General features: G+C 39.1%; 1 protein-coding gene across 1 annotated transcript in view; it reads left to right on the forward strand.

The window, feature by feature from the left end:
* The window catches only part of cpne5b (copine Vb), a 100,562-nt gene that overhangs the window by 34,880 nt on the left and 45,390 nt on the right, over positions 1-20,292 (forward strand). The window contains exon 6 of the mRNA XM_079482728.1: positions 1,302-1,378. Within this exon, the coding sequence (XP_079338854.1) occupies positions 1,302-1,378 (77 nt within the window). The remainder of the gene's footprint in view (positions 1-1,301; positions 1,379-20,292) is intronic.

Consider the following 20,292-nt stretch of genomic DNA (forward strand, 5'->3'; position numbering starts at 1 on the left):
CGATGTCTTTGCCGCATTTTCTCATGTGGATGCAAAAAGTGAAACCATCCATAGAAGAAAACCAATATGATCATGTGATTATACAATATATTTGGATATTTTTTATTGTCATAAAGCTTTTTGAATCCACATTTAATAATAGCTAAAACAAAGTTTTTGCTCAATACAGCAAATGTTTTGCTAATAAGTTTACCATTAAATTCACACTTCACGCAATGTCTTTGCAGCCTTTTTGACATGTGGACGCAAAAAGTGAAACCATCCATAGAAGAAAACCAATACGATCATGTGATTATACAATATATTTGGATATTTTTTATTGTCATGTTATTCACGTTCCCATGACTTTCATCACACCTCAGTGCATGCAAAGCACTCGGATATTGTAGACCAGGGGTTCCCAAAGTAAGGCCTGCAAGATGATTTCCAGAAATTGTTTTCTTTTTATTAGCATATGTAATCAATAAGTGTAACAACATATAAAAAATATTAGTTAAGTTCAAAATTAAACAATGCAAATAAAAAGCCATCATTCATAGGAATTTCCCCTTCTTCCATCACGACCCCTAAGGTGATTACATCACATAAACGACATTAGCAACCGCTTTAAGTTAATTTACAGCACCACGTTCCCATGTGCACGCAGATTCTTTTTCAGGCTTCAAGTTTAGGATATTTTTATTTAAACATTGATTAATATCGACCTAAGACAACGCAGGGAGGCCAGCAGAGGAGGGTGTAGAAGTGCTGCAGTCAGAGGGGCCATCATACTCGGGTCCGAAAAGAGGCACATCCATCAGCTCTCAAATCAGTTTGATGAAATTCGACCAACTTTAATAGTTTATAGTTTATGTTTAATAACAAGTTATAAGTAAATAACTATAAAATAATGTTATGATAGACTGTGCTCTTTTGCGTCATCATTATGCCCATGTTTGGGTAGAATTGGTGCATATGCGCACTTTAACCACCTCCGAGGATAGTGGGGGTCTCGAGTCACTGGCACTGTTATTTCTGGGGTTGCGGGTTGAAAAGTTTGGGAACCACTGCTGTAGACATCACTATTCAACCCCTCTTGGTGTGTGTGACGTCATCCGTGTGGGGCTGGTATTGTATTTTTGTCTTGTGCTTTCTGTTACACGCTGTGCTCTGTTGTAAATATGGTCGTCCTCCTACCCAGAAGTCCTTTGAACTAAACGTACGTCTTTGCCTTCCAATTCATTACTATAAAAAGAGTGGATTTTGGAGAACATTACAAGCTCTTACAGCATCTTGTACTTGACCCTCCCCATCTACTGTAGGACTTTCTCGGTCAGATGTTCTGCACACTGGGCGAGATTGTGGGCTCACCAGCCAGTCGACTAGAGAAACCTCTTGGGTGAGTAAAAATGACTGTAGGAAATTATAGATGGTTGTTTATCTGCCGGTTTGTTAATAAAGTCCAAAATTAACTTTGTCTCACACCTGCCAAAATAGTGACATAAAACTGTATTTTCATTGGTTTATTTCATTCGCAAGTCTCTGAGAAAACTCAGAAACTGGGCAAAACTTGCACACTTGACAAACTGCGTAGGTGCTTCACATCAGCGAGGGTCAGATGATCATTCCCACCATTCGTTCAACGACATGTATTATGTTTTTGTCCTTAATAAAGTTACTGGCAAGTAGTTAATTGGGTTTCATCTATTTTTCTTGCATTTGCTGCTTGGCGAACGCGCTACTTGGAATCTGCTTGTTTCTCTTGGCTGTTTCATTGTTGGCAGAAGACACGCTGGCAGTTATTTGTGGCCCATTTTTTCGAAAGCATTGTTAGTCTTTTCGGTTCCCCGTCATTGGCCCCGGTGTTTTAGGTCCTTCCAGATGGAGTCTGATTGTGGAGCATAATATTTCTGGCCGAGAACCTCTTTAATTAGAGCACCACCGTCATGTGTGACATCAACAGATTTCAGGGCTTAGCTGCTCTTCCTCATTAGCTACAGAAGTGCATTGTGGGTAAACCTGTTTGAGAAGTCATGTTCCTTGATGTAGAAATGTTGACACATGCATTTTTAAATGCTTAGTTTTTGTAATCGCTTGTTCGGCGGTACGTCTTATATTAGCAATATCAGATATTCAAGGAAGTCCCGAGGGAGGTAGAACTTTAAATTAGGGGTGTCAAATTACCGTAAAAGCTGTAACTTCCACGTGTTTAGTATCGGAATCTAATCGGAAAAAAGGCCTTGTCTTGATTCAGAGCCCTTACGTATGCTGGATGTTTTCCCCTGGTTTTACATTTACATTTAACATTTGGCAGACGCCAAAGGGACTTACATTGCATCATCCTATACATAGGTATGTGCAATCCCCTGGATCGAACCCACAACCTTGCATTGTTAACACAATGCTCTTACCACACAAAGTTGCAAGTTTCTTTAGGGAAAAGCTTATAAAGCCCATGAAGCAAAGGCTGAATTGCTTCCTCCAGGCTTGTAGACCATATAAGAAATTGAATGGGATAGCGCAGCGTGCTATACAGACGAAGAGAGCATCTGTGACATGTATGTTTTTATGAAAAATTCAGTTTGCCCTCTAGTGTAATGTGCATTGAGCATACATTTCTCCTGTAGGCATCTGATGACATGCTGACTGAGGGAAGCTGTTATGACATTGAGGAGAAAGATCAGAGAAAAGTGAAGCTTAAAGTTTAATGTAGTTGCCCTGCAGGACCCAGTTTACAGCCACAAGAGATGCACAAATCTGAACTTCCCACAAATAGAGCAAAAGCCAAAAACACTAAACCCCATGAACAGAAAATGACACAGTTCTTATTATACAAATATCTCTGTTTATGATTAATATAAAAAATCAGTTTTAAGTCTTATTTGTACATTATTCAATACGTCAATAGAAAATGTATAGATGCGACTATAATATAACAATTCCTTTTATATGTAATTCAATTATTAGTAGGGATGCAACAATATTATAGACCTAACAATGTTATCCACAAGCCGAATTTCATCAATATTATCGTAGTCACATAACTGTAGGCAAGGGTGTAACTTTGGTTTGAGAAGTGGGGGGGTGGGCGCAAAATGGGGACATTTTTATTTATTTAAATATAATTTCCTGCATTTACATACGTTAAGGCACTATGGTGATACAAAATCCAAGAAATAATGGATTTTCTGCATGAAGTGAGCGGAGTGCGGATGGAGGGCAGCAAGTTATTTTCTCCGTAGTGAATTCTGTATCACAAACTCAAAATACCTGTGTTTTACATAGTTTTTGTTTGTTTAAATTGACTAAACCATGAAACCACTCTGTTTTTATTGTGTGGCAAAAGTGGATGTTTATGAAGGGCCTAAGATAACACTGGACCCGGCACCTCAGGAGCCTTCCTGAGACTCAGGGGAGGAAGAGGAAGGGACCAGGTCTCGCTGGGGAAAATGTGTGTTTCTACCCTGTTGTGAATGTTGAGTCCGTTCTACTAGCTGCCATGCAACAAACTGCTGTTATAGCGGAACACTTAAAACACAAACACAAAGAGCAGACTTTCTCTTCCACTTACAACGGTAGTCAAGCACCCACTAGGCGGTGTACCTCCCCAATGTATTCAACCCCTTGCCACATGGGCAAAGGCCTGGACAAACCCCGAGGTATCAGGTTGGGTTCTGGGGATAATATCACAAGGTTATACACTTCAGTTCGCTGGCAGGCCCCCGTGGTTTCGGGGGTGATCCCCACACGGGCACAGAGCTTAGATGCGCACGTTCTGCACAACGAGGTGAGACATTTACTGTGGGGTCAGTTGTGGCCTGGAGGTTAGAGCGTTGGGCTTGTGATCAGCCCTTGAGCAAGGCACCTTACCCCTGGTTGCTCTGCAGTAATGTGTCACTGTAAAAACTACTTGCAAGTCGCTTTGGATAAAAGCGTCTGCCAAATGAATAAATGTAAATGTACTGTAAAAAGAAACCATTGAAGCGGAACCTCGCCCTTATGAAACGGCATTTCAGAATGATTACCCTGAAGGGGACTGGTTCTCCCTGGAGATCCCCCATCACAGACAACTGGCTCGTTCTGGCACAGTCAGAGGACCAGCTACGGTCCCACAGGTCCCTTCTCCTCAGCCATTTAGAATGCCTAGGGCTCATGTCTCCCAGCCAACAAGTTTTGTTCCTGGGAGCGGTTTTCGATTCGATCCAAATGACGGTCAGAATTGCAAACAGAACGTGAACTGGCTGTTCGGCAGCTTGAGGCCTCTTTCAAATTGGGGACATCACACCTACGTGTATGGGTGGATCGAATCTGCTTTACTAGCCTGACTCCCTGGAAGGATTCTCTTTGGCTGGAGTGGGGTGTGCCCCTGTGCACGATATGCAGAATAAAGGTGGCTCTATACAAGACAGCTCTATTCCTTCAAGTGGTTTGTCTTCTCCGCCTGGTGTGCAACCCGCGGCACAGACACAGCATCCTGTGGCATATCATCACCAAAAGCTGTTGGATAAGGGTCTTTCCCCTTCCACTCTCAAGGTCTATGTAGCAGCCATTTCCGCTTCCCACTACCCCATAGCAGGCCAAACGGTGAGTAAGAACAACTTGGTTGTTAGTTTTCTGAAGGGATCCAGGCTTCTCTGCCCTCCTCGCCCTTCACTGTTCCCACATGGGATCTGTCCACACTATTGAGAGCTCTGAAGAGCTCTCCCTTTGAGCCTCTGCAGTCTGTGGATCTCCATCCCTTAACGCTAAAAAACACTCTACTTCTAGCTTCTAGCTCTTGCATCAGTAAAACGTATGGCCGATCTACAGGCGCTCTCGGTAAGGCCCTCCTGTCTTGAATTCGGGCCTGCTGACTCTAGGGTAGTTGTGAAACCAAGGCGGAAATTTGTGAGGCAACCTGCTGGGCTTCACCTTCCACATTTACCAGATTCTATAGTCTGGGTGTCCCGACCTTTAAGGCTTGGGTCCTTTAGTTTAATTTTGACTGACTAAGGCCATGTCAAAGAAATCATATTGAAATAAATGGTTCTCTGAAATAAACTCTAAAGCTCGTCACTAATAAATAGATTTTTTGCCTAGTTTTTACACACTGGGTCACACTTTTGAGTGTAAGTTGCATATATTATTGACATTGTTAGTTAACTATAATAATTAACAATGAAAATTTGTGCAGTTTTATCAAGCACCCGTTGTACTTAAAAATTGCTGTCAGTGTCTCTAGTCTGACTTTCACAAGGCTTGCCAGGAGTTCTCATTGCTTATCATCTAAAACAATTACATACATTTCTCCCTCTTTTATTGATTCACCACACAAACTAACCTTATTATGCTTATTTTATTATATAATACGTAGTGGTTTTAAAAGTGGGAGTGAGTGATCAGCAGAAGACGACAAAGTTTAATACACGAGTGAACAGAGAAATGCGATTGCGACCCTGGGATGCTTTTTTAAGTGGGTATACGGAAATCCTTGATCTGTTCAATTGGGTATACGGCGTATACCTGTGTATCACGTAAACTACAAAGTCTACTAAAGAAACCACATAACATGGCTCAAGGCAACCACAAACTGAGAACATAAAACTTTTCTGTTATCATGCTTATGTTTGATATCAGTGATAATCAAAATGTATTCAATTTGGTTTTCCTTGGTTGTTGTTTTGGTACAATAAACTGTTTCCTTGTAATGGATTAAGAATGGATTCTTAAAAAGGCTCAACGCGATATTTTTTACTTAATCTGGTTAATGAGGGCTCGTTCTTTTAAAATAAGCATGTTTTTATTACAAGTAAGGTTTGACAGAAAATGGGGCTTATCTGGTCGATGTTCAGGTCGTTAAACATAATTACTTTGAGTTTGTCATAGTGAATTCCTATGGAGAAAGTCACTTGCTGCCGCCCACGTGATTGAAAACAACCTTTCAGTGAGCTATTTTTAAAGTGCACGGGACGCCCGCATTGACTTCTCTGTGGCGATGACGGCCTGCGGTTAAAAATCATAACAAACAAATTTGAGAGTGGGGGGACATGAACAGTATTTTGAAAAGTGGAGGGGACATGTTTCCCATGTCCCCAGTGGTAGATACGCCCCTGACAGTATGAAACGATAGGTCTTCCGGGCATAACATAGAGAATGTTAAAAAAATATATGTTTCCTTTGTCAATGTCTATCTGGTGCAATAATTTTATTTTATAAAAGGGATTTTAAGGTAATTTGACCCATCTCATACTATAACTCGTATCTCCAACAGTTATGATTAGAGGATAAAGAAAAGAGGATGCCTATGGGCACGTTTCTAAGTCTTCCTTTGTCATTTTAAATATCACAGTAAATGCCATATAGTGGACTTTATACCGAGGTATTATCATACAGTGAAATTTAGATATTGTTACATCCCTAATTATTATTAATTTATCTGAATATTTTATTATATATTAATTGTATTAAATTAAATGAAAACTACTCAACATTGATTCTTTGCCGATGTCTACAGGAAGTTAAGTTTGGGCCACATAACATTTGTTTATATTGTTGCCACTGAAACTGTCTAAAATTGGCGAAGACTGAACATTTTCATGGAAACTGATTTCAGCTTTTTCATCAATATTTGATAATTTTTTAACCTAACATATTTCCTTGTAACCTTGCCCAAATTTCTACATATGGTCTGTCCAACAGCAGGCTTTTGTGTATCCCGCAACTATTGCAATTAGCGTAATTTAACTCTTTTTGAATGAGCACTTTTCCCAAATGGCAAGAAGCTAAAGTTTAAACCCCTTTCTCATGTTGAGGTCTATGACGTGTGGCATCAGATGTAAATGTCAGTGTAAAATAAATAGAGAAGAAGCTAGAGTGGAACGAGACGTTTCCCACCTTCTCGAACTCTGCCATTCCCGGCGATCTCGTCGCACATATGCCAAGTCTCAGGGGGTGAGAGCTCAAGCCCAGCCGACAATCTGTTTTCAATGGTTTAATAAGCTCTCCTTAAGCACGTTTCTGCAGTGAGTTTAGGAAGAGCCAAAATAAGAGTCTTAAAGACAGTCTCCACAAGACTCTAACCATAGCCACGATGCTTATATATACTGTAGCTTTTAAAGTATTCAATTCAGTTTTTAACTTATTTTTGTGATAGATGATCTGATTTAGGCTTTTGGACATGAGACGGGAGCCAAACCATATTAAAACGCCTATAGAGACTCTTTGGAAAGAAGGCTTCTAAAGGCGCAGTTCACCCAAAAATGAAAATGAATTCACTCACCAATGACTCCAAAATATTTGGATGAATGTGGGTACACAAAAAGCTCTTGGGCACCATTGTAGTTTTCTTTTCCTATGAAAGCCAATAGTGCCCCAGAACTATTTGGTTACAAACATTCTTACAAATATCTTATTCTGTGTTTGACCGAACAAAGAAATGAATACAGGATTGGAACAACTTGAGGACGAGTAAATGATAACAGATGTTTTTCTATATTATTTTTGGGCGAACTATCATTTCAAACACCTTTGCAACCACCCTTTAGAATTTTGGAACCAGCACGGATGAGCACCTGTCACATATCCTTCCAAAAAATAAACCACTTCATTTGCACTTCCTCTCTTCCAATCTCTCTTGTTTTTGAGGACATGTCCTCAATGCACTTCTCCAAACAGGCAAACAAAAGCATCTATCTGCGTTTTGTCCTTCATTTCCACCCCCTGTGTCTTCTGCGTTTAATTGTTTTGCCTTTAATCTTCAGGAAATTGGACCTCACATAAATTATGAGGAACAGGTCTGGTTTTGATGATGAAAGAGGCATCTGTGAGAGGAAAGGCGAGGAAAACACTGAGCATATTTAAAGGAAAAAGCACAACGGATCAAGTGTATGTATGTGCGTGGTTGAGCGCTTGACTGGAAGATGAATAATGAGCTAGTGTAGAAGTAACGCGCAATAAGAAGGTGCCAATTCCGGGCTTGCATAGCTGTAAGCCCCTCAAGTCATTGGATTTGTTTGATTGTTTACAGAATTTCATCTGTTTTGTCAGCTATCGATTAAATATTAGATGAACAGACAACAACGTGAGCTTTTCTTTGCTATAATATCTGCATTACAGCCTGCTGAACGCGTCTTTCTTGTACATATGAAACTATGTAAATAGATCTCTTTTAACATTAGGGATGTAAAAATCTGTCATTATTTATTCACGCTCATGTTCAAAACCTGTGGAACACATTCGAAGATATTTGGTGAAATGTCTCAGTCAGTTTTTATATACAGTTACTGTATGTACAATGGAAGTCAATGTTGTCAACATTCTTCGAAATATCTTTAAATCACTATAGATTAGCCAAAGTGTGTAGATGCACTTTTATCTGCACTATATAAGAAAGATCAAGGTCTCTTTAGATAAAGAGAAATTGACATGTGTAGACAGTTAGATTAAGATCCATCGAGAACTCACATATTTAAATGTTATTATTACCAAGGTTCTTATTTGAGAGTCGGACCCTAGATGTGTGTCTTATTTCTTTTATTCTTTAAATGGGGGCTATAAGTAGATGGTTCGGCAGTCTTAAAAGAGCAATGTAAATGTTAATTTGGAGATTTTCGAAAAGTGAGGTTATGAATTGCATCCAATGGCTCAAGTATTCAACACATTGAATACTAATTTGATATTCCAAAAAGAAACTAAGAGCTAATAATGTTAAGAGCTGTGAACACTTCTGGCTCTACTGCGGTGAGCTCATTTGAACTTTGTTCATTTGATAGGTTTAGGCCTGATATTCTTTTGGGAATATCACTGCAGCGATTGTGGGTGTGAATGTTCTTCTTTCGAGTTGAATATGAGGCTTCAAGTGCTATTGGTTGGCTTTACAATCACATCCCTTTACACTTGTGCTCTTCGCTATGGCTGGAGGCCATTTTTGATATGTAACTGCAAGTTTTCTGCTATAATATCTCTCTCTATTCAGCTTTGTGTTTAGATATTTGCTGAAATCATGTTTACTCTGCCATTGAAAAACAGTTTATGTTTTCTAATGATATCAGACATGAATGTCTCATGAATGTTATGAAACTGCATTGGCAGGCATTTTTTTCATATATTTTGGTTATTATTACCGGCTCCTTGGAATGCTTGATTCTGATTGGCCAGTTGTGATATTTACAGTTTTCGGACTATTTTTATATATAATGTCATTTAATAACATAAAATGACATTATATCTACAAATGATTGAACCAAATTGCCTGTTCGTGACGTTCGAATACCTTACTTACCTTAAAACCGAAAGTAAACAGCTTTTCCTCGTGGAAGGTACATTCGATAGAAATATATTTCAAATTCTGCCTGTACATTATCCCTTACATAATACGCTGAGCAAATAGTCCATGCATGCTATGAGAGAATTCAGCGAAACGGAAATAAAGAAAGACCTTTATCTGAAATTAGCCGTCTGACATGGGTTTCGCCAGTGCAAGGTAATATCGGTAGACGCCTTTTTCATTTTTGCTTTGCATTTTCAGATGTTTGAATGAAAGCATAAAAACAGAAGATTTGTAATGATCTTTTGTCAAGTGCTAATAGGTATGCCATTTGCAGCTTTGCCTCTTTCGCTGGATGAAGCAGTTCTTTCAGGCATTTACAACAGTGATTCACAGGTCTTGCAGACCCACAGCATTGCACATTGTGAGTGTCTCTCTTATTTATTACATCTGATTCAAACCATCAGCTTGTTAGCAAAACTGAACTGGGTGTGTCACATAAGGGAGACCAACAAAATGTGCAATGCACACTTCACATCCACCAGACTACATGTTACGGTTGTTGGTATGGTGACCACCTATTTTAGAAGCCCACCTACACCCTGAGCCGTTTGAGTTTGTAACTGTGAATCTGAAAAATGCAGATGTGCTCAAAGGCAAATGCGTGTTAGGTTACCAGTCTGCCGTTTGTGTTTGATAAGCAGAATATTTTTAGATATGGCATTTTGTTTGTAGCATGTTTTTTTAGTTCTGCTGTGGAAAATATATGGGGCCCTATTTTTTACGATATAAGCACATGGTTTACAGCGCACGGCGCAGGTGCACTCGGGGCGTGTCCTAATCCACTTTTGCTAGTTACATTTACATTTATTCATTTGGCAGACGCTTTTATCCAAAGCAACTTACAAGTAGTTTTTTTTTTTTTTACAGTGGCACATTACTGCAGAGCAATCAGGGGTGAGGTGCCTTGCATCAGGGGTGAGGTGCCTTGCAGTTAAACGTTGGGAAAACAGTCGGCGCACTTGGGCGCATGGTCTACACGGGTTATCCCGATTCTCTTAATGAGTAATGAGTGTTTTTCAGGAATCCATTCCCTTTAAGAGCCAGTTGCGCTCGCGCCATTTGCAACTTACACCGCGAAATTTGGAAGAGCAGACACTTCTGCAGAAAGGAAACGCGTCTGCTCGTATGAGAGATAAAGCAGTCAAGCAGACCATCTACAGGACAAACTGGATTTTAGTCTTTATGTCCACAATAATAATCTTTTACATTCTAATTCATTTTTATAAATATTTGGTATTATTGTGTGCTTATGCGCGTCCCTTGGTGTGTAATAAGCAGAATGTACGAGCGCTTTGCACCCGTCTATAGGAGCATATTCCTAACACACTCTTTAAATAACTAAAAAAATATTGACTTTAGACAAGGTTTGAGGTTTTTTTTCAGTTCCTCAAAATAGCAACGCGCCAACAATGCTCCTTAGCACACCTCTTTTTTTAGACCAACACGCCCATGGGCGCACAAATGAGCGCAAATGCATTTTCTTTTTAAACAAAGCGGCACAGGACTGGAAAATGTTATCTGCGTTGGCTGAAACCAGCTAAAACACTTGCACTGCGCCTTGCGCCAGGTGTACGATAGGGCCCATGATGTGTTTTGCTGTATCTATGTACAAATACGAATCTGATTCTGAATCTGACAGTTTGAACATGAAATGAAATGCACAGAGATGTATTTAAAGAGACTTTAGTGAGGTAGGTGGGACGAAAGCCTGGATTCGAGGTCTCGAATCACGGAGGAGATTGGGAGATTGACGAGCGACCATACCACCAGTGAGAGAGGACCAGGCCTGGAGTTTGGTTGTCTATTTACGGTTTAATTTATTTATTAAAAGTTGTTTTATGTTCGCCAATTCCTGCCTCCTTCCTTTTATTGAACTTGTTACAGATACCAAACATGATTTGGTAGCCTGTCAACTAACAGTGTTTTGCTCATGTGAAAAATTCTCAATATCTTAGTTGTTTCTTCTAGACAGCAGTGAGAACAAATGGAGACACATGCTTAAAATTTTAATTACACCATTTTAGAAGAGATCTAACTCTCTCATCAATTTTTCAAGACCAATCCCATCATTTTATTGCTTGATACTGCTGCATGTTGAAAATTGTGTCCAAAAACTGACAATGGGACAAAGTTTTTAAAAGTCCCAATATGTATAATTTAACTATAAATATGCTATATTATACTAATATACTAATATTCCGGCAGCTGAACTTAATATAAATGTTTGTATTTGCATATTTTCCATGTTATTTTACACCCAGCTTGTAGTTTGTGTTTAAAAAATACGCACATTTTTATTTAAATTTTAAGTTACATTTTGTACAATAATTGTTTACAGTGTACCAATATATTTGAGGCACTACTATGCACTCTTTAGATACAAAGATGTATTTTTGGAAGGTGTACCGCACCAGTGACAGCTTTTGTACATTCTATTTCTGGGAGTCTGGCGATTTAACAAGCATCTGGAAAAACGGCTAGATAAATATGACATCATTTGGGCCTTTACTTTTCCTCCCTATGCTGTTATTTTCCCATATACAAAATAAGCTACAAAGCTTAAGAGGATAGACAGAAGCAACAGCAAAAGTGACAGGTGTCCCGCACACCTGCAGAATCGACGATGTCCCCCATAGATAACAGTCATCCCACCTGCTGGTCTTTGGCTGTTAACAGCTGAGACACTGGTCATGTGACCTGCTTTAACGGTGTCTTGATTAAGACATTGCACATTCCCCTGCACTTTCTATCTTCGTTTTCCAGACTCTTCTAGAAATCCACACTGTTAGAGTCGAGTTAACTTCAGTTCCCATTTATCCATCGGCCCCCTGGGAGCAAGGGGGCGAGCTATTCTCAGTCGTCTGATGAAAAATATGATTCTTATCACCTGTGGCTCTTTGATTGTTCTGCTGTAAAGGTTCTGATGACAGACTCCACATGTAAGGAAGAAAGATCCAGGGACATAAAGGCCAAGTGGAATGGTTGTTCTGTCGCTCTGCAGTGCCTCTGAAGAATAATGACCACACATATGCAGTAATTCGTTTTTTAGGGCGCCTATATTTCTTTAGCACACACATCTTTATTTTCTCTCTCTCTTGCTACACTAAGACAACTAAGAAGCTGTGTGATAAATGGTCACACATGGGCCAGTGGGTTGGTTGGTAATGTATAACAGATCTTGTGTGTTGAAACGGTAAACGTTCACGCTTTATTTGCTTAATTTTTTTCTGCGAGACACTGCTAATGTTTTTGGTGTTTCTGAGGGTTGATTGACGCAAACATCTCTTCAAATACATTGCAGTGTTTGGAAAAACTGTTGAGAAACAGCAATTTAGAGACAAGTCACATTTGAAGTACATGTCCAGAACCAAATCGTCAAAATTGTAACTATTTTACAAGTTGGCCAATTCGTACGATCTGATTCGTAAAGTTTAGGATGATTTGCTTTCGCGCCAGTGACGTTAGATTTAGGGGCGGGGTGCATGGAGCTTCAGTTTTGCATTTCTTCTAGTAGTTGTACATTTTTTGTACATTTCACACAAAATCATACAAATTAGCCACAATAGTTAAGAGTTCCTCCAAGATCAGTTTGCCAGAACTGTAGAGATGCACATACAAACATAGTTTGAATTCCATAACACTTTAATTTGATTAAAGTATACATTAATGGAGGTAGTTGAAAACTGAGCACTTACACTAGACAGTAGAATATGTTATAAACAAATGTATATAGTATAAATAATATATACGATGTTGTGAGAGCACTATAGGGTGCAAGCATCAATTTAACATTGTAAAAACAACACACTGTCACGTTGCAATGAACACAATAAAGAAGAGTGGTGTCTGTGATTTATATGTTCCCATAAGTAGCTAATAAGTTATAGTGTAGTATTGCGTCAGTGTTAGGTGTGTGACATGAATGAACACAAAGTTAGTTGAAGAATCACTTGTCAGAATGAAACTCTGATTCTATTAATACAGTCTCTACGTTGTCGTAAATTCTGTGGACAGGAAAATGTGAAACTTTCAGCTGTGAGATTTCGTAAGACTTTTGGGGGAAAAAATTGATAATCAAGGAAGATGAAACGTGGAAGATGAAAGAGTTTTTCCCACAGCTGTGCCAATGAGTCAGCTTGCCATGGGAGTGTCGCAGCAAGAATAGTTTCATCAAAACGTTTGTTTTGCGCATGAAAGGCACCTTATCTGTTTCTTTCACCGTTGACTGAAATGAAGCTGATGTGTGATTTCAAAATACACATAGAATTGGAAGCTTAGACAATATAGGGTGAGCCAACTTATCCTTCTAGCCTTATGCATGTACAGTGGAGCAGTTTGAAAAGGTTTGAGTTGATGACCCAGATTTTACATTGGACATCAACAACGGTTTGAAATTAACTTTGGCAAATAAATAAACAAACAAACCAATAAAAGTTGAAGTTCTTTTTGGTCATTCTAAGACTTAGGGACCGATATGTCAATTTTGGCCTATATCGATAACCGATAATTCTTTAACATTGCAAGCCGATAACCGATATATTGGCCAATACAGTATCTAAATATTAATATTAATTTCCCTAAGACTGAAAAACAAATGTTTGCTTTATTACATTTATATGAGCTATTGCACATACTTTAATTGCTTGATCTTATGTTATTAGTTACTGATTAGTTTTCTTCAACAAAATTTTAATTATAGGCTAGTTATTACGGTATCATGCCTTATTTTAAGAAGATTACATGGGTAAAAAACCCACAAACAAATACCTAGATATTATTTAATACTTTATTGTGGGGGGCCAGTGAAAATCTTGGCAGGGCCAGAAAAATTTGAATTACTTGCCAGGCTGGAAAGGAAAAAAGTGGACAACTGCTTCGACTGCATAAAACAAAGTTACCATAGTTCACTTTTTTCCACTGAAAATCATGCTCCAAGCCTGATTTACACTAATAATACTTTTCTGGTATGTTTTTAATTTAATAAACAAATTATAGATATTCTTCCTAAGCAACCCAGAAAAGTGTTGGTCTAAAGAGAGAAACCATCGTCAAATAAACTGGAGCTCACCTCACGCACACAATGTTTTTGCAGTTATTTGTTGTGTAGTCAGATATGTGAAGATGCTGCGTAATTAGACTGTATGTAATACATCACGATGAGTTTTGAGTACTGAGTTGAGTATTTGAGTTAAATTGGGGGTGAACGAACATCATTTTTTAAACAAGTAACTTGCCAAATCGGCTTGTGATTTGACAGTGCTACTCACCACGGTTGCTTTTTTTAAGAGGCTATTTTTTACAATTTGATTAATCAGAATAAAAAACGTAATAAATTGAATACATTTGAATATTGCCGTTAATTATTCATGCATAATGGTTTTTCCCCACTACTCACTGCAGCACATTTTTTTGTACCAACCCAGCACTCAACGGTGGGTTGGTACATTAAGATAAACATGATAACTGGTACACACACCCAGGAGAATATATAACATTCTGTTATGGAGTTCTGACTTTGTCTATTGTGTGCCATAAAAAGCACTTGAGTGAGTGTAAACAGAAGGTTGGACTTCCTGGTCAGATGTGAAGGTGTTTCTCTTGGAAACTGGCACTTATGAGCGCAGGTTTTAGGCAGATTCTCTCGGCAGCCTAAATCAGCAGCAACTCATTAATCCTGCCGTTTGAATGATGGCACGGTGGTTCTGAGACCTCCTGTCTTCATTATAGATGACTGCACAGAAACTCACTCTCTACACCCTGCTAATTGGAAAAGTAAACTTTTTCTTCATAGCACCATTAGGCGATTTGTCACGCAAGCGTTGAAACATCAGCACTTACGCAATAGATAATGCCACAATATTTGTGTGAGTGTGTGTATATCTAAATTAAAGGGATAGTTCACCAAAAAGTGACATTTCTGTCATCATTGACTCACGCTCTTGTCCTTTCAAACCTGTATGTAAACACAAAAGAAGATATTTTGAAGGTTGTTCACTGGCCCCCATTCACTTGCCTTGGTTTCATGTCCATACAAGTAGAAGTGAATGGGGTCCAGTGCTGTTCGATTACCAACATTCTTCAAAATATCTTCTTTTTTGTTCTGGAGAAGAAACACAGAGCTTTCCTGTGGCTCAGTGGTTTGAGCATGGCGCTAGCTTCGCCAATATCATGGGCTCGATCCCAGGGATAGCACGTACTCAAATACAAAGTATTGAATAATGCAATGTAAGTTGCTTTAGTTAAAAGTGTCTTCCAAATGCATAAATGTAAATGTCATAAAGGTTTAAAATGACAAGAGGCTGAGTAAATGATACAATTTTTGGGTCAACTATCCCTTTAATTCGATATGATAAAGAAAGATATTTTTTTCAATGACTGGTGTAGATAGAAATGACTGGTGACTCAACGACCACTGCCAAGACATCTCATTATATGTTATATGTACTGGCTAATCGAATCATGTCAGCGCGAGTGTGCATCTGTGTGAATTAATCCGCAAACACCCGTGAAATTACACTCACAAGCAGGTTTCCGCTTGGCTGTCGGGAACACAGGGATGTTAATCACTCTCTCCCATCGCCTTCCTCAGTGGATGGATCTCAGTACCTTCCTCGCACCTTCATGTAGTACTTTGAACAAATAAGAGGACATCTCCATCGTGCCGACTTCATTGCGCCAGGCCGCATTTATCGCCAAAATCACCGGTTGATAATCTATTTGTGTGGGAAGTACTGTTTTCCCGTCTTTTGTGTTTCTTCCCCTCAGCTGTTAGAACCCACACGCATATGCTTGTTTTGCACAGGTGCGCTCGCCGAGAGCGAGGTCCAAAAATGAATCACAGCATCCCGATCCGATACCGCCGTGAGTATGTTACAGCTATCCCTCATCGTTTTTCATAGACATTAGTGTCCGATTTGAGGGCTACAGCACCTGCTGTTTCGAGCATCATCCATCCTCTACATCCGTAAATTTATAACAGCCGCTTCCAGACCTCCAAACCGCTGTTTCTTTTTGCCGTTGTGTGGAATGATACATGATCTACTCCTGTGAGTTTATAAAAGTCATTGCCGTTTTTTACGAGCCTTTCGGGTTGGACACGGGCCGGCTGTGTAGATGTACGACCGCTGGGGTGCCGTGAGATGCCGGGACCTTATTTCTCAGACAAAGGACCGCAGAAGTTTTCCATAAAACCCAGATTACAGCTGTTAACTCTGTCGTATTACTGCCAACAGAAGTAGCCTTTGGCATTATTCGCTTCATTCGTAGCGAGCTAGCCGACAGAGCGGGCACAGCACAACATTAGAAACCCATTACTGTGACTTATTGTTCATTTGGATGCCTTTAGAGGCTGAAGCCACTGCTGAGAAGTGCGAACTGATAAACAGAAGTCAGCTGTTTGTACGATTGAGCTTGATATACCTAACGGGTTAGGAAATGAAGATGCAATAGCTGTCCTTTTGTAAACTTAAACTAGCTTCAGATTGGAACAAGCTAAACCTGGTGAGTTTCAGCTTAGCTAGGCTTGAATATGTTGCAATTCTGTCATCTTTTATTCACCCTCATGTCCTTCCAAACATGTATAACTGTATAGCAGAACACGAAGGAAGTTGTTTTGAAGAATGTTGGTAACCAAATAACACTGAACCCCATTGACTTCCATGTATGGACACAAAAACACAGAGACATTTCTCAAAATATCTTAAAAGTCGTATACTGTTTTGAATGACATGAGAGTGAAAAAATATCAAAAATTTTTTGCCAAAGTATCCCTTTAAAACTACTTTTATCACCAAAGGAAATGCAAGCTTTTCAGTATTTTCATGAAGCAGCTCTAGGAACCCCCTCCCTGGTTTTACCTGCTGTTCATTTCTATCTATGAAACCTGGATTGTGACACAGCTAACAGTCTCCACTACATCATCAACTGCCATCTTCTTCATTGCACCATATGCACGTCCCGGAAAAAATCTGATGAAATGCTCGGATAACTACAGGAAATTCAAATTACCTCTCTCTCGCACTGCCTGGAGAAAGTTTCAGCGCTTTCACCCCCACACAAATCTCTGCGGTTCCCAAGGCAAATATGAGATGAATATGTAAAGTGCCGCCTCCATTATTACATTTCTCCTTTTGTTAGTTTTCTCTCTGTTGGGTTTGTAATTACTCTGGTTGCCGCAGAGAACAAAGGCAGTAAAGCAGGGAGTCATGATCCAGTCGGCGAGTGAATGCTTTGGGGTTTTCGGGCGAGAACAGAAGTCCACATTTACTGTATTTGATTAGAACCCGCTTCCAGTCTCAGAGCACAGCTTCACAAATATAGAAGTCAAGTTTGAAAATGGATGGTGTACACAGAGCACCTCTTATCCTCTGGGAGCCGGGGAATTTATGTGCGGGATCAATGGAACGTTGCAACTAAAAGTCATTATTTAATCACCCTCATGTCATGTCAAAGTTGTATGCTGTTGTTTTTCCTGTGGAAAACCTTTTAAATGCCTTTTAAAATGCTTTTTAAATGTGACATTTTTGATGCAACACGAGTTAATGATCAGACTAAGTCAGATGTTTTTGGATAAAAACATCTGCTAAATGGCTTCCTGCTTGCCATGTATAATAGGGTTTCCTGACTTTATCTGACTTTTTTTTATTAAACAGCTTTTCCTTTTTACACAAAATACGTGTACTTTTTATTCTCAATTCATTCTCCTCGACATTAGTGAGTTTAACAAGAAGTGAGAGAACAAATGGAAACTTTTGCTTAAGTCTCAAGCGTCTCCTGGTAAAAGGATCTCTACAATGTCAGAAGCTAATCTGGAATGTGCCAAGTCTACAAGTCTATATAAATGAAGATTTGTGAACAATTTACCTATACAACTCTACATTCATTTTACTGTTCCACACATTTAATTAAATTTTTATTAAAATTTAATAAAATCGCGTTCTGGGGGTGTTCCCCCTGGGTCTGTCCACAATCTGGTTCCAGTGTCGTGAAAAGTACAATCATGTCTCGGGGTATGACTGCCGCAGGGGCCTCCAGAAGTGTGTCCTTACCATTACCCCTATCTGCGCCCCTGATTTTATCAGTTGACTTCTTTGTCTCTTAAACACTACAATATGAGAAAGATACAATAATAACTTTCTTAAGGTTACTTTACTGGATGTTGTCAACAAGACATTTTCCTGTTTGTTTCTTCAGCCTTTGTGGCTGGTTAGTACAAGGTCCTTTTGTAATCGTACAACAGTATAAACTGAGACTGTTCCAGCGGGACGATGAAGACTGACTTATAAACCAATTAACAAACATTTGAGTGTGAGCAAGCACCTGTGGGACCCCTGTCCAAACAGAAGAGATGGAATGGCATTTTCTCACCTCATGCAGCCTGGAGTTTAAAAGGATAATAAAATGAAATTCAGTTTGTACAGTCAGGACACTGTTCTCAGAAATGCACATTGCAGTACTAGAGGGTAGATTTTCTACACTTTTTTAGATTTTCAGCGCTTTTCGATTGTTTTAAAATGCATTAAACAATATTAATGAATAATAAATATATCATAGATTCATCAAGAATAATATGAAAAATTGAAGACATTGTGCCAATAAGAAGTGCTAATTTCAGTTGAAACAAAAAGTTGTAAAATACGTGCTCGCCTACAGCACTGTGATAATGTCCAATATGAGTAGAGACGGATGTTGTGGTGAATTGTTTTGTCTTCCTCTCATGGCCTAAACCCAAGCCCTCAAGACAAAAGCAGACTGTCCATCTGGTGAGAACAGAACTTTGTTGTACAATAATCCCGTCCCAGTGTGAGGGATGTTTGTCGACAGTAGTCATGTGGAGCCATCATGGTTTTCAGCGAGAAAAACATGTCAACAAAGTGCTTTTCAGTTGTGAACACATGTCCAATGAGCGAACACACACTGCCGACATCTGTCTCTATTGCAAATGAAGAATCCTACAGGAGAACTTAACCATGTGGACAACAGCAATGCTAATGAGAATCAGTTTAGGCCCTTCAGGAAGTGTTTCTGATTTCTTGTTTAAAGTGGCCTCAAGTGGTTGTGTATATTGTGTGAAAGATCTTCATCGATTCGATTAAACAACCTTCTTTTTCACGGTTGATTCTTATGCTATAAATATTATGTCTGCCTGTACATACACGTACACCAGAAGTACTGTGTAAGCAAAAAGGATCAATCTACAAGGAAAATTCTTGCATCATTTCCTCACCCTCATGTCATTTCAAACATGTTTGACTTTCTTTCATCTGCAGAATACAAAAGAAGATATTTTAAAGAATGTTGATAACCAAACCACATTGGAACACTTGAGTTCCAATCAATGGACACAAAACCACTGGCACTTTTCTCAAAATATAGTTTGTGTTACACAAAAATAAGAAAGTCATGTCTTGAAAAACATGATTTATCTTCATCCCTTTACATGGGCTTGCAAAAGAATTGAAAATTATTTTAATGGAGCAATGTGGGATTTTTAGGAGGATCTATTGACAGAATGGCAACATAATGTACACAAATATTTTTATAATATAAATACCTTACGTAATGAACAGTTATGTTTGTATTTCCATATAATAAGCTATTTATATCTACATACAGAGTAGGGCTACAAACATTGAATTCGCTGCCATGTTTTGTACAGTAGCCCTAAACGGACGAACAGCTCCACAAAACAAGTTGCCTCTTCCTCTCCCTCTGCCCTGCGGTACGTAGTCCAGTTGTCCCTGACTTTACAAAGCGGGACTTTACAAAATGTCCACTAATTTACTCCTAACTGCTAACTTGCTATAAGATTAAATGCCTTTAACCGCGTTGCTAATTACCGTTAGCTAGCTCCGCCCTCAAACGTGCTGTGCAACGCAAGTATGAAATGCTTAGCTTTATCATAGCTTAAAACACGCAAATAATAATGCAAATGAATAAAATAAGCTAAGACGACAAGGGTATATACAAGCAGCACACTGCCTCCAGATAAACGATGACGCTCAAAA

This window comes from Barbatula barbatula, assembly GCF_947034865.1.
Source record: "Barbatula barbatula genome assembly, chromosome: 20".
In the NCBI taxonomy this organism is placed as follows: Eukaryota; Metazoa; Chordata; class Actinopteri; order Cypriniformes; family Nemacheilidae; genus Barbatula; species Barbatula barbatula.